This window comes from Fusarium oxysporum, chromosome XI (genome assembly GCF_013085055.1).
Source record: "Fusarium oxysporum Fo47 chromosome XI, complete sequence".
NCBI lineage: Eukaryota > Fungi > Ascomycota > Sordariomycetes > Hypocreales > Nectriaceae > Fusarium > Fusarium oxysporum.
The window spans coordinates 571,224-585,079 of NC_072850.1; the positions used below are offsets into that span (position 1 = coordinate 571,224).

Here is a 13,856-nt window from a genome sequence, read left to right on the forward strand (position 1 = left end):
GCCATTGGGCTATTCATCCGCTCCCTAATGCACGCAGTCAGCATTCAGGGGTCCAGTAAGATGGCCGATGCAACGCTCTGCACGAGCGTATCTGGAACTCCATCCGATGCTGACCCCGAGATCGAGAGAGACACGTTTGAGATAAATAGAAAGTGATAGATAACGGATTTTTCGCGATTTCATATCTAACTGTAAGAATTTAGACCCAAACCATCCCCCGTTCGATGTAAGATTATAGGTCGAACCCAAAGCAAGATATCCAAGAAAAGATAGCACTATAGACATTATTCCGTAGATTATACCCAACACGTGTCTGCGACGCAACCACTCAGCATGCTCCCTCCTGCCACATCCTGACCGATTTAACAATCATACCGCGATCCTTGACGGGTCCCCAGGTCGGAAGCCAGGTATCATTTGCCTTCCAAAAGTCACGCATAGGGGTCTCACTGCTATCAGCCCAGGGCTTATCACCGATTGCATCTCTGTAGCAAAAGTGGGTTAGCCGAGACAGTTTCCCCGCACGTAAACGAGAGATCGTGAGCGAGATCAAAAAGTGGGCTTTGGTGTTGGGGTTGTAGGGGAAATGGAGAGACTTACGGGAACCAGCCGTTGGTACCGCCGACTGCGACGTTGAGGATGAGATAGAAGGACTCGTCGAAAGGAGTGTTTTTACGACCGGTGCTGCTCCATGGGTCAACGGGGATGGAGCCGTTAATGGACTCGCCGGCGAATTCACCGTAGGACCAGAGATTCTTGTTCTTGGTGAAGTCAAAGAATTGCACTTGCTGGGAGGAGTCAGTATCATCAATTCACTGAGGTTTGTGAGGTGACTTACTCTCAAACGTCCATCAAGCCAAGTAAAGAGATACTTCTCACTCCACTCAAGACCGTAAACGTGAAAGTCCTCGGAGTAAATGACCCTCTTGCCTCCCCATTCACCATACGCTCTCCTCCAGCGATCATTCTCCGTAGCCGTACCCCAATGCAGCGCCGACGACACAAGATTATTCCCCATGGGATACTTCCTCGCGTCATTGCCTCTACTCTCCGCAATGTCAATCTCACCTGACTTGGGCCACTCGCCGTAGACATCATCCTGCGGCATCATCCAGATGGCAGGCCACATCCAATCGCCCTTTGGCATACGCGCTGTGACTTCGACGCGACCATACTTGATTGTCTTTTTGCCCTTTGTGTTGAGACGCGCTGAGCGCACAGGGTTGATGATTTGACCTAGAGTGGCGTTGCTGCGTGCTGCGCAGGGCCAGCGGTCGTTGGACTTCTTGATGTCTTTGGCGGTGCATTTCCCCCAGGTTTTGCTGTTGGTGGTCATGTTGACGGTGAAGCCGTTGAGGAGCTGGTCGCGCGTTATGTCTGTGCTTTCGAGCGTCATTGTTGGGACGATGTGAAGGCCTTGAGCGTCGACGTATGAGTTTGCCTCATCGTCGGTTGTCCAGTCAAAGGCGCCGTTTCTAAAAGTGTTAGTAGGCAATTGAGTAAAGGGCAACAGAACATACCCGAAGCCGTTCATTTGAACTTCATGATTCCAGTTGTTGAGGTTCTGGAAGGTGTCGTCCATGACGAGACAGTACTGTCATTGTTAGTGGTGACCACCTCACTGAATGAATCGTCTCAATGAATTGGGTACTCACTTCATGATTGGGGACGCCGGTGGTCTCTTTCCAGCAGAGATAACCACCAATTCCTAGAAAGCATGTTAATATTTGAAGGCTTGTTACGATGAACGAACCTACCGAGACCGATGAAAATGCATGTGTAGAAAATGGTGCTGTCCCAATTCCACTGCTTCTTCTTATCCTCTAACCAAGGCTTCTCAAACTCGCCCTGAAGACGACTGCTCTTGAAGCGCCGACGCGGTCCAGTGACTAAAAACCGTCAATAACAGCACATTAAGCAACTGTCGAATGAACTTACTATCATAAGAAGATGCATTTCCCTGCGTCAACCGACGCGAAGCAACAGATTCCGCAATAGGCGTCGCAGCAACTGGTGTCGCAAACGGATTCTCAGTAGACTCAGCTCCAGGCGTCGCAAACGGATTAACCCGCTGAGACGAAGAGTCCTCAGCGGTCGTAGCAGTCCTCGAGCCTTCCATTACAGCGTGGGAAAGTGGAGTACGCCAATGTTTAGAAAGGGGAAAAGGACCAGGGAAGTACGGGAGGTGATTAATTGTTCAAAACAGGTTCAGTTAAATGAGCCTCATGAAACTTTTATTTTCTCTTTGTCATTGTTCAGATTCTGATAGAGCTGAGAGAGTCTGTTTACTACAATACGAGTACCAAGACGAATCGATGCAGGGATCGTTACACCTGGGTCTGGAACAAAAGAGTAAGCTCATTTCTTCTGGGGTGATTATGCATCTCGTCTTGATACCAGCCGCGCTGAAATGCACGTACAACGTGGCAATCATGAGCAATGAAAAAAAATCTGTTGAGACATAACGGCATCTCCAAAGGTTCTTACGCCTTTGAGACTAAATCGCCGGCACGTTGATATCTCTCCGAGAGGCTTGTGCGCTAGGAGATAACAATGTGTCATGTCAGCGGCGCCAAAACGCCACATTTTACAAGTAACAATCATGATTCGTAGACTTCTTAATAAGGCTCTGCGGGCCGCAAGCCTCAACGGTCAGACTAAGAGAGCCTTCCCCAAGGGTCTAAGTGGTCCGTTTGCGAAGGCAGGTTTTTTGCATGCGATGCTACCCCGTCGACCATGCCGCTAGACATCAAAGGGGAAGCTAGATCGTCTGCCCCTAGAACACATCCATGGAAGCATTGTCAAGACCCTAGTAGCAAAAACGTTAAAACCCTGGCACCCTGGTCCCGGCCAAGATATTGTTACAGGGGACGGGACGTTATCAAGATTTTTCCAAACTCGAATTAACCGCCTTCTTTGCCTCCCCCTTCGCTAACGGGTCACGGCCCGCGGATAACGCTATTCCCTAAACATAAACACCCTCTATGCTATCTCGCCCTGAAACGTGCCTTTGCTTATACGTTACAATCTACAAAAGTTGATCACTCTTCTCATTGGACCCTCGTCTTGGCGATATCTCAATGCCTAACCTTATTTTCTAACATTAGACTTATTTTTCTCTTGTCCTGGGTGGCACCGGAGAAAAAATCGCAGTCTAGTTTAATTAGACGCCGCACTGATACATGACGCTTCTGCGACCTTGCTCGTAAAAGCATCTGGATATTATCCACTCTTTCGTTCCCCCGTCCACCAAATGGCCTCTGATATCGAGGCCACGCCTTGTCATTGTCACAGACGCAATGGCCCCGTCGTCAGCTTCACTCTGTAACATAGAGTTTTCTTCTTATCACGGTGGCGGGTACTGCATCCTCTCCTCGGCCATGATGACTTGGCATCAGCTCGCTAGACGTGGTTCAAACGGAGTCTTCTCGGACCCGGAGCAGTGACTGTAATCAGGGGGGGCTGGGCTTAGATTCTGCAGCAACGGACAAGGTGCATGTACGGTTTGTGTTACGTGCTGGCAGAAAATGCATGGTCTCAACAAACGTGCAACAAAAGATACGAGGACGATGGGCCAGCTGAAAAAAACCAATATTGTGTTTGCAGTTGCGTCTTGACCGGGTCAGATATTGTCTGACGCTTACAGGAGATTCGAGACTCGAGACTTACAGCAAAGGTTTCATCTAGATCGCCGGATAAGCCGTGTGTAAGAAGTATTCATAACTTAGTTTTCCCACGGCTATTCTCTCTGCTCTGCCTCTCTCACCTTGGGCAACATCCCTCTTCTTCTACCACTCCCCCCACCCTCTTCCCCTGTAGAAGCAGAGAAGATCTTCACCATCGCTTTTCCCTTCACTCTCGTTTTCTTGTTCCGTGAGACTCAACGTCTCCCACGTGAACCATGACTTCCGAAAAGTCGCAAATGGCTTCAGAAAAGTCTGGCTCTCGCTTCATAGAGTCTGGTGTTCTCCAACCGCCGAGTCCTACCATTGACGCTGCTACGCTCAAGAGACTTGAGGCTGGCGATCATGGCGCGATCAAGACGTCGGAGTATCCTACGAGAAAGAGTCCCCCGTCGAGATCCGCTCACAGCTCATATTCGGGTACGCCTGCTGCAATGCAGATTCCCGACGCCGCGGCTGCGGATCTGCCTGTTGTAAGTTTCTGCTGTCCATTTGAGTGGATTTGTTTCATATCATCAACGTCGATTTCATCCCTTGCATACCGATCCTACTTGTCCCGATTCATTCCTGTAGTGGCACGGTAGATATTGCGCTACCTGTCTGCAATGCATCACCGTCGTCACAAATACTAACACAAATAGGTCGCGAGGTATATTGCCCGTCGCGCAACGCTCCTAGGATGGTTCGATGAACCTGCTGCTACTGCCATCACAAGCGGCTGGTCGTCAACATGCATTGCCCTCAAGAAGCCAGATGGCACATACATCTACAACCCAGATGACCCCAGCCCAGATTTGGTCGCTGCTGTCAACCGCCTCAATGAGAGTGCTATTGTGTCGATGGCCTCTGAGGTCACCAACTCAGTGCTTGACAGCATCAAGCCTGGGCAAGCGAGTCTGGTGAATGAAGACACTGGCGCTCGCATCCCCATCATTCCCAGTCTTGCAGATGTTCATGAGACACTTGTGCATTTGACAAGTTCTTGCATCGTTGTCCAAGAACGATGTGTACTTATTTGGGCTCACGAGGCGAGGACTGTTCTCACAGTAGCTCACAATGTTGAGAAGCAGATGCTGGGTTTCGTAAGTCTACCATTCCCCTCAAAGATTTGTTATCTAATATTTGTTGCAGATCGTTGGCCCCAATATGCCTCGTGGTCTTCTCGCCCAAACAGAAGAGCAGTCCGTCAATGGCATGCCAACACCCGTTCGCGGTGCCATTGATGAGAGAAATGAGGTCTACCAAGCCGCCATCAAGGTGGAGGAGGGCGGTGAAGGAGATGAAGACGTTGAAGGCCAGGAGCTCAAGCGTCCGACTCTTCTTGTTCACTCGTTCCGAATTGGCATTGTTATCATGCTGGTGATTCTCACGCAGAGCGTGGGTGTTTCAAGAGTGAGTTATAACAATGAGCTGAGTGATGAGTGATTACTGACGTTGAGTAGTTGATCCGACAATGGTCCTGGGATGGTGATTACAAGCGCTTCATTCTCTGCGTTGTCATTCCGCCTCTGTGCGTTCTGTCATTGGTAAGTACTTTTCGCCACGTCGTTGCGACAACTTACTGACTGGATCCAAGTTCTTCTTCATCGTTGTCGTCAGTAGCGTCTTCCAACTACTTCTACCAGCTGGAATCTGTCTGAGGAACTCAAAATTCCATTCTGGTGAGTACTTCGCTCTGACACAGAGAACAAAACTGACACGATGACAGCCATCAAGCCCAACCCCAAGCGCTACCGAGACTACCAACTTCCTCACATCACCGTTCAAATGCCTGTCTACAAGGAAGGTCTCCGAGGGTAAGTTCAATCTCATCTCAAGTTGTCATCTCATTTTGACTGACTTCTCAGTGTCATCGTCCCAACAATGGTCTCAGTAATGGCCGCAATCCAACACTACGAGAACCAAGGCGGCACCGCCTCAGTCTACATCAACGACGACGGCATGCAATGCATCCAACCCGAGCTCGCCGCCGCCCGCAAGCAATACTACCGCGAAAACGGCATCGGCTACTGCGCCCGTCTGCCCAACAAGAAATCCCCCAAGTCCAAGTCCTTCTTCTCCTGGTTCAAGCGCTCACCCCCCGTTGACCCTGAAGTCGACAACCAAGACGAATCAGAAGTCAGTCCTCAAGGTCGCGCGAACGAACTTGGTTTTGTGCGCAAAGGCAAGTTCAAAAAGGCCAGTAACATGAACTACTGTCTTGCTTTCTCGAATAGAGTTGAGGATGAGATGTTGAGACTTACGGAGCTTGAGTGTGAGAGCAGGGGGTGTGCGTATGAGGATTTGAGTGCGGAGGATGATGATCGGTTGTATGAGCAGGCGTTGCAGAATATGGTTGATGCTGATGAGGGTAAGACTTGGGCCGAGGGGAATATCCGCATGGGTGAGATCATCCTCCTCATCGACTGCGACACCCGTGTCCCTATCGATTGTCTCCTCTACGGCGCTCTCGAGATGTATGAGTCTCCCGAAGTCGCTATTCTCCAGCACGGCTCAGGCGTCATGCAAGTTGCGCATAACATCTTTGAGAACGGCATCACATACTTCACCGACATTGTGTACACAGCCATCAAGTATGGTGTTGGCACTGGCGATGTCGCGCCGTTCGTGGGTCACAATGCGTTTTTGAGATGGAAGGCTATCCAGAGTGTTGCGTTTGTCGATCCCTCTGATAAGGTCACTAAGTGGTGGTCTGACTCGCATGTCTCTGAGGATTTTGATATCAGTTTGAGAGTGCAGATGGCTGGTATGGTATGTCGGTTGGCGACGTATCATAATGGTGGCTTTCAGGAGGGTGTGTCGTTGACGGTTTATGATGAGTTGAACAGATGGGAGAAGTACGCTTATGGATGCAACGAGCTTGTCTTCCATCCTTTGTAAGTCTGACAACTCTCATTGGTTCCGGATCGTTACTAACTCTTTGGCAGTTACAAGTGGCCCTATAAGGGTCCCGTTACTCGACTCTTCCTCCGTTTCCTGTGGAGTAACATGCCAGTTACCAGCAAGGTCTCCATTCTGGCCTACATCTTCACCTGTAAGTACCCATATTCACTCCAGTTCAGTGCCGGACTAACAGTCAAAGACTACGCCATCGCTGCTGGTATGCTTCTCACTCTGGTCAACTACATCCTCGTCGGTCTCTTCTTCCAAGATCTCGACCAATTCTACACTCCATCGTGGGGTATCTGGGTCTCCCTCCTCGTCGTCTTCAACGGCGTCGCCTCCATCGCCACCAGCATGACCCGTCACCGCCTTAAGGAAAAGTCCTTCTGGGTTGCCATCCTCGAAGCTTGCAAGTGGCTTCCCTTCCTTCTTCTCTTCTTTGGTGGTATTAGTATCAACTGTGCCAAGGCTCTTCTCTGCCACGCCTTTTCCGTCAACATTGAGTGGGCGTCGACGTCAAAGGAGCTGGGTCCTACTGGTATCTACATCGGATTGAACAAGATGATGCACAGATTCAAGTGGACTTTCCTTATCTGCATTGTTATTGCAGCTGGTATGATGTACATGGCCTTTGGGGCACCTTGGGGTTGGACTATTGCTCCGGGCAAGTTCTCTGCTGGCACATATGCCATTGTGCCTTTGGCTGTGCAGGTTTCCTGCGCGTTTGCTCTGCCGCTATTCCTCGGCTTGACTTAATTGAGTATATATGAACGGTAGGATGGATGGGTTACGGTAACGACTTTAGATATACGAACTAGTTAGCTTAATAGATTGTGTCGTCAAGCATATCGACTAGGTAATGCAGACTCTGTGCCATTGCTCAATTACTCAAGTGAGAAATGCCCATGCCTGAAACACTCCTCAGTCTTCTGGAGACGGCGCGTTTTCGAATGCTTGAATCGAAATAGCGTCGTTGTGATTCATCAATAAGAAGCGTAATTGGTTTAGTGGTAAAATTCTCCGTTGCCATTCGAGTAACGTCGGGGAGCCCAGGGTTCGATTCCCTGATTACGCATTGAAAACGAAGTCTGAGATGATTTCAATCTTTTGCCATTGTTTCTTTTTGCTCTGTTGTTGATTTATAGTGACGCTGGCAAAGGTTATACCTAGCATCGTTGTGGCTAGTTTCTTCCATTTTAGCATTCCTTACCCACTACCCCTTCCTTTCGAATAAATAATAGCCTGAGGAGCATAGGATATAACCTAATTTATATCATTTATTCTTTAATAGAAAGAAAATTAATAATATTACTTAATATATTAATTTAGCACTGGAGGTTTAGGAGGAATAGATAAGTCTAATTATCTGGCTTACTTTCCCCATGTTCCGATAAGAAGTTTTTCATTACATGCCAACCAACTTGAGATGCAACTCATGCAACCAAACATATCAAAATCCATTTCCACTCTTAGAGATCATTTCTTGTCGCTCTAAGCGTATCAATATTACAAAACACAGCTTATGCTCTTTGTTTCCTGCGAGCCTGGTTCTTGCCAACACCATCATACATGCCAAAGTCAACTAAACTGACTTCCCACAGGCGCCACAGTTATCCTAGATCCTTAGAAACAGGTTTTAAATGCCTGTAACAGCTTGTGGGGCCACATCATAGGAGTCATTATGCACAACGGCGCGTTTTCATCACTCCTTCTTCGCCCATGATGGAATCTACAAACAGAGGTGGGCACACCTTATGCGAGTCTCTGACCACAGTAATGATGTCGTATCATTCAAGTACAGCTAGCAGGCAATTGGAGCAATGACGACCCCGTAAACTTGCAGCCAAGCCTTTGGTGTGGTCAAGAGACGTGTCGAGGCCCCCTAGGTGACGAGACATGCAGCCAACAGCATCTAGCACTCGCTTGCCTTTTCCTAATATCGAATAGCTTCATGCCTGGCTTACCTTACACCTTCCCTTATGGGGTACATGTTTCTGCTGTTGGGTTGCTATGCGTTGTAGTGGCTTCCACCAAGTGTCATACCACCATCACATCCAAGCAGACTGTGGACTACCTATTTTGGGCACCAAATCGTCAGATATATCCCTGGGAATTTACCAAGGCAAGTTTCCTTATCGTTACGTTCGCGCTGCCTTTTGCGACCCATTCCTGCCCATTTGCGCTCTGTTCAGCGTTTTCTCACAGCATCTCCACGTCTTGTCCCGAAACAGCACTATGTCACAGATACCATCAAACTATCAATGCCAGTGTAAATCCTGTTCTACTAGTAAATACCACACTCGCTCAGTAGCTAAGTCTTGCACAAACCAAATATCGGCTCAGGAGCAGCACGCCGGAGTGCAAGCTTCATCGCAACTGGGGTCACGGCAATCATCACACCCAACCAGTGGCAGAAAGGAGCATCTGGTATCAAGGCTCCTGCAATCTATCATTCGTTATTGGATCTTCATGACGCTGGACCAGCAGGTACTCAGAAGCCAAAGCCAGGCTGGCGACATACCTTCCAGTCCTGCAACTACTGTCAGCAATGACATCACGAGTGATGGAGGGTCTACCACCAGTCTTTCCAAACATGATAGATCCTCGGATATTGAAGAAGAGTCAGTGGATGGTTCAGTGAATGAAGGAGCGTCAATGAGCCAAACAGATCCCGCCTCGAATGAAGATGCAGATCTAACAAAGTTCACCTTAAAGAGTCTTTTGTTAGGTGAGGAACTCAAGAGGCTCCAAGTCTGGAAAACATCCTTTTCCAACGACGAGCTGGATAGACTACCTACTATCGACCACGAAGTCGCACAGAGTGTACTGAAATGCTTGACGAACGTAGCCAACATACTGATTGAAGGGTCAAGTCAGTCATCACCTACTTCCAATCCTTGACCGCGGTATTTGCTGATACACCAACAGAGGAATGGCGAATCAGATCGGAGCCAGATGATCTTAAGACTGAAGGGGTATTTCTAGAGAGTCTACTGGAAGAGATTGAGACAAAGGCATCGGAATCCAATGTCGAAAACGAGGCAATGACGGATTGTAGTGGTATTTCAGAGTCAGATGAATCTTACCTGACCATTGGGAATCCAAGCTTGATCAAAGATCTTAAATATGAGATCGACAGACTTCAAATGCTTTCTCACTCTTTGCGCCTTGGAATGAGGACCGGAGTCATATTTACGAATAGCTGAACACTCGATACCTTACATATATAAACCGTTATCAAATAAAACATTCCTTCGAAGAAAAGACACTGGGTTTCCAGGATATATATATACCATGTTTCAGGAGCTCTAGTCAGAAATATCCTGGCATTCCATGTCATTCATTTCACCACGCTTAACCATTTCCCTGAGAGGACTAATGACCGACTGATAAAAGCTTCGCTGGAACATTTCATAGTCGCTTTGTTCATCGTCGCTGCTTTCGCCGTAAGCCATGCAGTATCGAACTGCTTCCTGGTATTGAACACTTGTCTCGGTTCCCAGGCGACTCAATTCCTTATCCAGCTGTTGCTGTATAATCTGCCCTTTGAGCTCCTTCCAAAGCCCAAGCTCCAGAAGAACATGTCCGAGATGGTACATGAACCTTTTTGGCCTTGTAGATCCGTGATCAAACATGGCGGCCCGCAGAAATGGCATCTTTTCAGATTCGATGGGATAGAATTTGATATCCTGCGTACCCCATCCATCACCAAGCCATTCTCGCCAGCCATATCGGAGAGTCGCTTCGGCAAGCTTTAAAGCCAGTCTGAAACGGTTGTTTCGAAGCGATCGACTACGGTGGAAGAGAGTGAGATAGCGCCGATATTTCTTTCCCTTCTTCGACTGCAGCCTTCTCTGATCCCCCTCCCGTATAATTTTGGAGAGAGTGAGAGGTTTGCAACTTCTTTTTGGTCGCTTATTCTCATCCAGGTAGAATATCTGGTGGCCGCTATCCCGATCAACAGCGATACACATGGCTAGACGATCGCTGCCTTGTGCAAGACTTCCAGGGCATACCTGAACCCGACAAAATTCGGCAACGTTTTGTGGTGTTTGTATGCGCTGATTTGACGACAACGCAGTGCTAGATGAGTATCCAGAGTCACGGCGCCAACGTTGACGAAGCCCATTCATTACTGTAACCAAAGGCGAAGACGGCTCTGAGTAGACAGCATCACCCTCGTCCCCCGGGAGGACCAATCTGGAGTGAGCCTCAAACCAGATGTAATCTCCCTTGTTAAAGTTGGACTCTATAGCAACGTGATGGCCAGTGATGGCAACGTCATTTGGATTGATACAAAGCGGCTCCTGTTCTTGAACTGGCACAAGTCCAACAAGAGCCGTATGTCCGTGTGCTTGCTCTTGGCCGTTCACTGGGCAAGCTTCGCACAAGTGACGATAGAGCGTTTTCGTGGCTGAACTTGAAATGTAAAGCCTGGTATAGCTCGTTGTTGATTGAGATGCTGGTTGACAGTTTGAAAGCCGGTAGACCAAGCTTTCAATAGCGGAAACATCAAATCCAATCTTTTCGATGAGCTTATCGAGGTCCTTGAAGATCCTTGAATTTCGAATTTTACGTTCACTTGATCGACCCTATCGCCCGTTAATTAGCATTCTGATTTGACAGTGGATTTGATTCTTACCCGACTTCGAGTGGGAACTCGCGAGAATGAACTGAGAGCATCCTGTAGTTTGTCACGTATACTGACAAGTCTATGTTTCAGATCCTCTATGCTGTTTTCACCTGTTGGCCCTTCGTTTTGCTGAGTCTTTTTCGTAGCTGTAAACCATTGTTCTACAAGTGCCATGTGAACCTTAATTCTCACTTTCTGATCACTGGCCTTGTCATAGAGTTGCTTCACACACGTCGCCTTCATGTGAGGAGTTCGGTCTAGCAGTATTTCGTATTTCTCCATTAGACTGCCGTTGATCTCACTGATGTAATGGAAATCGGCCTCTGAAATACCCGGTGGCAGTTCTTGCATGACCTCTAATTCAAAATCTTCATCCTGATCCTCGTCAAGAGCCGGAATCTGTCCAAAATAGAAATCTTCCTTGATGGTAGATGACGTTGAGGCTACTGCTTGAAGGGGACTAAGATTCAAGGTTTTTATGACAGCTTTTCGAATCTCTAGTCGGTCTCCGATGGCTCCGTTGACTTGCAACGAATTGTGATTTGCTTGGTTTCCAGAAGCATGGTGAGAGATCGTTTGAGAGTCCATTTCGAGCTACCCAATAAAGCTGGCGTCGAATAGAACATGGAAAGAGCGTGGGGGAAAAGAAACCAGCGATACATATGACAGTTTCATCAGATGATCAGTTGCACAAGTAGGCGGAAAGATAAGTCTGGGACCCCAACAGCCCCGAAATTTGAGGCTCGGTCTAGTGGAGGGAATCAAATGCAGAAAGGCGAAGCCCCCACTGATATTTCCAGTGGTATGCATAATCGTTCGCAAAACAATATTATCATGCATGTCATCAAATAGTCGTCAGCCTGGTTGGTTGCCCGATGTGACGGGACTGCATTGCATTGCATTTACACGTAGCTTTGGAAAACAGCCCATGAGCTTTGCTTACACCACGATAAATTAACCCCTCTTCTGCCAAAAGCATCGCAGCCTACCGCTGAATGGGTGTACATCTTTCCAATCAAGTAGCTTAAAATTGAACAGCTGATCAAAAGGTGTATTTACTTGTGTGCGGCTGAGGAAGAAGAGCCAACGTGGCCGTAATCAACACCAGTCAGCATGCATGCCTTGAGGGAGGGCGGAAATTCCCTCTGCAGTCTTTTTAGCCGCATCAGTGTACTGAGTTTGTAATTTGAAGTGGCTGTAGGCCCGGACCCGTTGTTCTAAATTCTTTGGCTTTCAGTCTGCCTAGCCACTTAGCAGTAAATCCACTTTGCCAATACTTCCACCATGGTGACTTTCATTTCCAATTACACTTTGTCTGTTATTGTGACTAACGCACTTATACTTACAGATTGACCCTATCGGAGCAGTAGCAGCCGCTACAGCCTCAATTGATCAATCCCTCAGACTTATCCGACGAGTCTCTACGGCCATCGAGATCCATAAGAATGGCAGGAAAGACCTAGAGTTTATTTTCGAGGACCTCTCCAGTATTGCCCAAGTTATAGAACTTGTCCAAACCATCGAAGAAATCAGAACCAAAGGAGTTCTAAAAGCCTTAGCAAATATGCTAAAACATGCTGAAAAGCTAGATGATCATGTCCAACAGGTCAAAAAGAAGTCCAACACCGGCTCTTCATTTCGTCGCGCCGCTCACCACTTCATGACTGGCCCTGAAGATTTGGAGCATACCAATAGAGTGGTCAAAGAGCTAGCATCTCTCAAGACCACGCTGATCCTTCATATTCAAGTTGCTCATGTTGGCCTTGTTGTTCAAAATGATCAGGACAAGCGGGCAAACCCGGGTTGCACTCACATGTTGGACAGTTCGGTTCTTCATGAGGTCAATCAAGTTGTTGAGCAAAGACTCGGCAAGGGACAGGGGCTAAAGATAGCTGAAGTCCTTCGAGGCAAGAGCGCAGACGGTATGCATTGTGGCTATTCTGTCATGGCAGATAGCTAACCTAGCTTCATAGATGATGGAATGATTCGCCTTTCGCAAGAGGAGTATGAATGCCTCGTATTTCATAGCTTGGACGATAGTCAATCCAACCAAGAACTCGGTACGTCATGGCCTGATGGGACATCGTTTGGGAAACTGACACTACACAAGGTACAATTCGCGTTGCCAATAACCAAACCTTTGATCAAGCATTGCAAATCAACGGATTTATAAGCGACGACTGGATGGAGTTTGCTCAGAACCTGACTATCGAGGATAATGAAGCTCGCAACCAGTCTATCCAGGTAAATGTACCTACTAGGACGGAGCGTTTCGCCGAGCTTTTGGCTGTCAGAAACAAAACTCTCGAGATGATGCCGAGTTCGGCTTGGGCACCAGCCCCACTGATGCCAAAGCAGAGTATTAGAAGCCTGGAATGAATTTGTATTTCCTCCTACCACTAGTTGAGTATAAGGGGATATGTTTCATGATTCGCGGTGGTGGCTGAGGAATAAGGGTTCAAAGCGGCAGTCCGTGACAGATTACGCGTTACTTAAGTGTCATTTTCTAATACCGAGCCAGACTTTCCAGAAAGCCCCAGTCCAACGTAGCAATGCTGTACTGATTATTTGGTGGCGGGTCAGAGTGCCACATTTGCCATCTTGTACATTAAAAAAGCCCAGCCAATTCGTGAAATCCTGCAAAGGATTCACAAAAC

General features: G+C 47.9%; 5 protein-coding genes and 1 non-coding gene across 6 annotated transcripts; 4 read left to right on the forward strand and 2 right to left on the reverse strand.

The window, feature by feature from the left end:
• Positions 1 to 193: 193 nt before the first annotated feature.
• On the reverse strand, positions 194 to 2,174 carry FOBCDRAFT_324085 (concanavalin A-like lectin/glucanase domain-containing protein). Its single transcript, XM_031192149.3, has 7 exons — positions 1,939 to 2,174; positions 1,758 to 1,889; positions 1,656 to 1,708; positions 1,521 to 1,594; positions 839 to 1,475; positions 601 to 788; positions 194 to 485 (listed from the first exon to the last, which is right to left on the reverse strand). The coding sequence occupies exons 1-7, from the start codon at positions 2,117 to 2,119 to the stop codon at positions 329 to 331; spliced, it is 1,422 nt and encodes a 473-aa protein (XP_031030995.2). The 5' UTR covers positions 2,120 to 2,174; the 3' UTR covers positions 194 to 328.
• Positions 2,175 to 3,814: 1,640 nt separating this feature from the next.
• On the forward strand, positions 3,815 to 7,408 carry FOBCDRAFT_170275 (glycosyl transferase family group 2-domain-containing protein). Its single transcript, XM_059608457.1, has 10 exons — positions 3,815 to 4,156; positions 4,325 to 4,765; positions 4,815 to 5,075; positions 5,126 to 5,209; positions 5,260 to 5,344; positions 5,392 to 5,479; positions 5,531 to 6,434; positions 6,474 to 6,559; positions 6,611 to 6,717; positions 6,766 to 7,408. The coding sequence occupies exons 1-10, from the start codon at positions 3,902 to 3,904 to the stop codon at positions 7,320 to 7,322; spliced, it is 2,868 nt and encodes a 955-aa protein (XP_059466129.1). The 5' UTR covers positions 3,815 to 3,901; the 3' UTR covers positions 7,323 to 7,408.
• Positions 7,409 to 7,559: 151 nt separating this feature from the next.
• Positions 7,560 to 7,641, forward strand: FOBCDRAFT_t235. The gene has a single exon. It is a non-coding gene; the product is annotated as a tRNA-Gly (tRNA).
• A 1,394-nt stretch (positions 7,642 to 9,035) lies between these two features.
• On the forward strand, positions 9,036 to 9,772 carry FOBCDRAFT_244904 (uncharacterized protein; the record flags this gene model as incomplete). The annotated part of the gene is made up of 2 exons (XM_031192152.3): positions 9,036 to 9,438; positions 9,495 to 9,772. The coding sequence occupies 2 exons, from the start codon at positions 9,036 to 9,038 to the stop codon at positions 9,770 to 9,772; spliced, it is 681 nt and encodes a 226-aa protein (XP_031030998.3).
• Positions 9,773 to 9,874: 102 nt separating this feature from the next.
• Positions 9,875 to 11,787, reverse strand: FOBCDRAFT_244905 (uncharacterized protein; the record flags this gene model as incomplete). Its single annotated transcript, XM_031192153.2, has 2 exons — positions 9,875 to 11,158; positions 11,209 to 11,787. 2 exons carry the CDS (start codon positions 11,785 to 11,787, stop codon positions 9,875 to 9,877), a joined length of 1,863 nt encoding a protein of 620 aa, XP_031030999.2.
• A 696-nt stretch (positions 11,788 to 12,483) lies between these two features.
• Positions 12,484 to 13,763, forward strand: FOBCDRAFT_244906 (uncharacterized protein; the record flags this gene model as incomplete). Its single annotated transcript, XM_054707449.2, has 6 exons — positions 12,484 to 12,486; positions 12,548 to 13,121; positions 13,173 to 13,259; positions 13,310 to 13,443; positions 13,494 to 13,558; positions 13,721 to 13,763. The coding sequence occupies 6 exons, from the start codon at positions 12,484 to 12,486 to the stop codon at positions 13,761 to 13,763; spliced, it is 906 nt and encodes a 301-aa protein (XP_054563424.2).
• Positions 13,764 to 13,856: the final 93 nt, after the last annotated feature.

What these genes read in the sequence shown, in the direction of transcription:
- FOBCDRAFT_324085 (XM_031192149.3), bottom strand. Translation starts at nt 2,119, where the DNA reads ATGGAAGGCTCGAGGACTGCTACGACCGCTGAGGACTCTTCGTCTCAG. An exon ending in AAATGCATCTTCTTATGATA is followed by an intron (nt 1,890 to 1,938) that starts GTAAGTTCATTC and finishes GACGGTTTTTAG; the next exon opens with TCACTGGACCGCGTCGGCGC. An exon ending in GGTACCAACGGCTGGTTCCC is followed by an intron (nt 486 to 600) that starts GTAAGTCTCTCC and finishes CTTTTGCTACAG; the next exon opens with AGATGCAATCGGTGATAAGC.
- FOBCDRAFT_170275 (XM_059608457.1), top strand. Translation starts at nt 3,902, where the DNA reads ATGACTTCCGAAAAGTCGCAAATGGCTTCAGAAAAGTCTGGCTCTCGC. An exon ending in GAGTGCAGATGGCTGGTATG is followed by an intron (nt 6,435 to 6,473) that starts GTATGTCGGTTG and finishes GGTGGCTTTCAG; the next exon opens with GAGGGTGTGTCGTTGACGGT. An exon ending in TCTGGCCTACATCTTCACCT is followed by an intron (nt 6,718 to 6,765) that starts GTAAGTACCCAT and finishes TAACAGTCAAAG; the next exon opens with ACTACGCCATCGCTGCTGGT.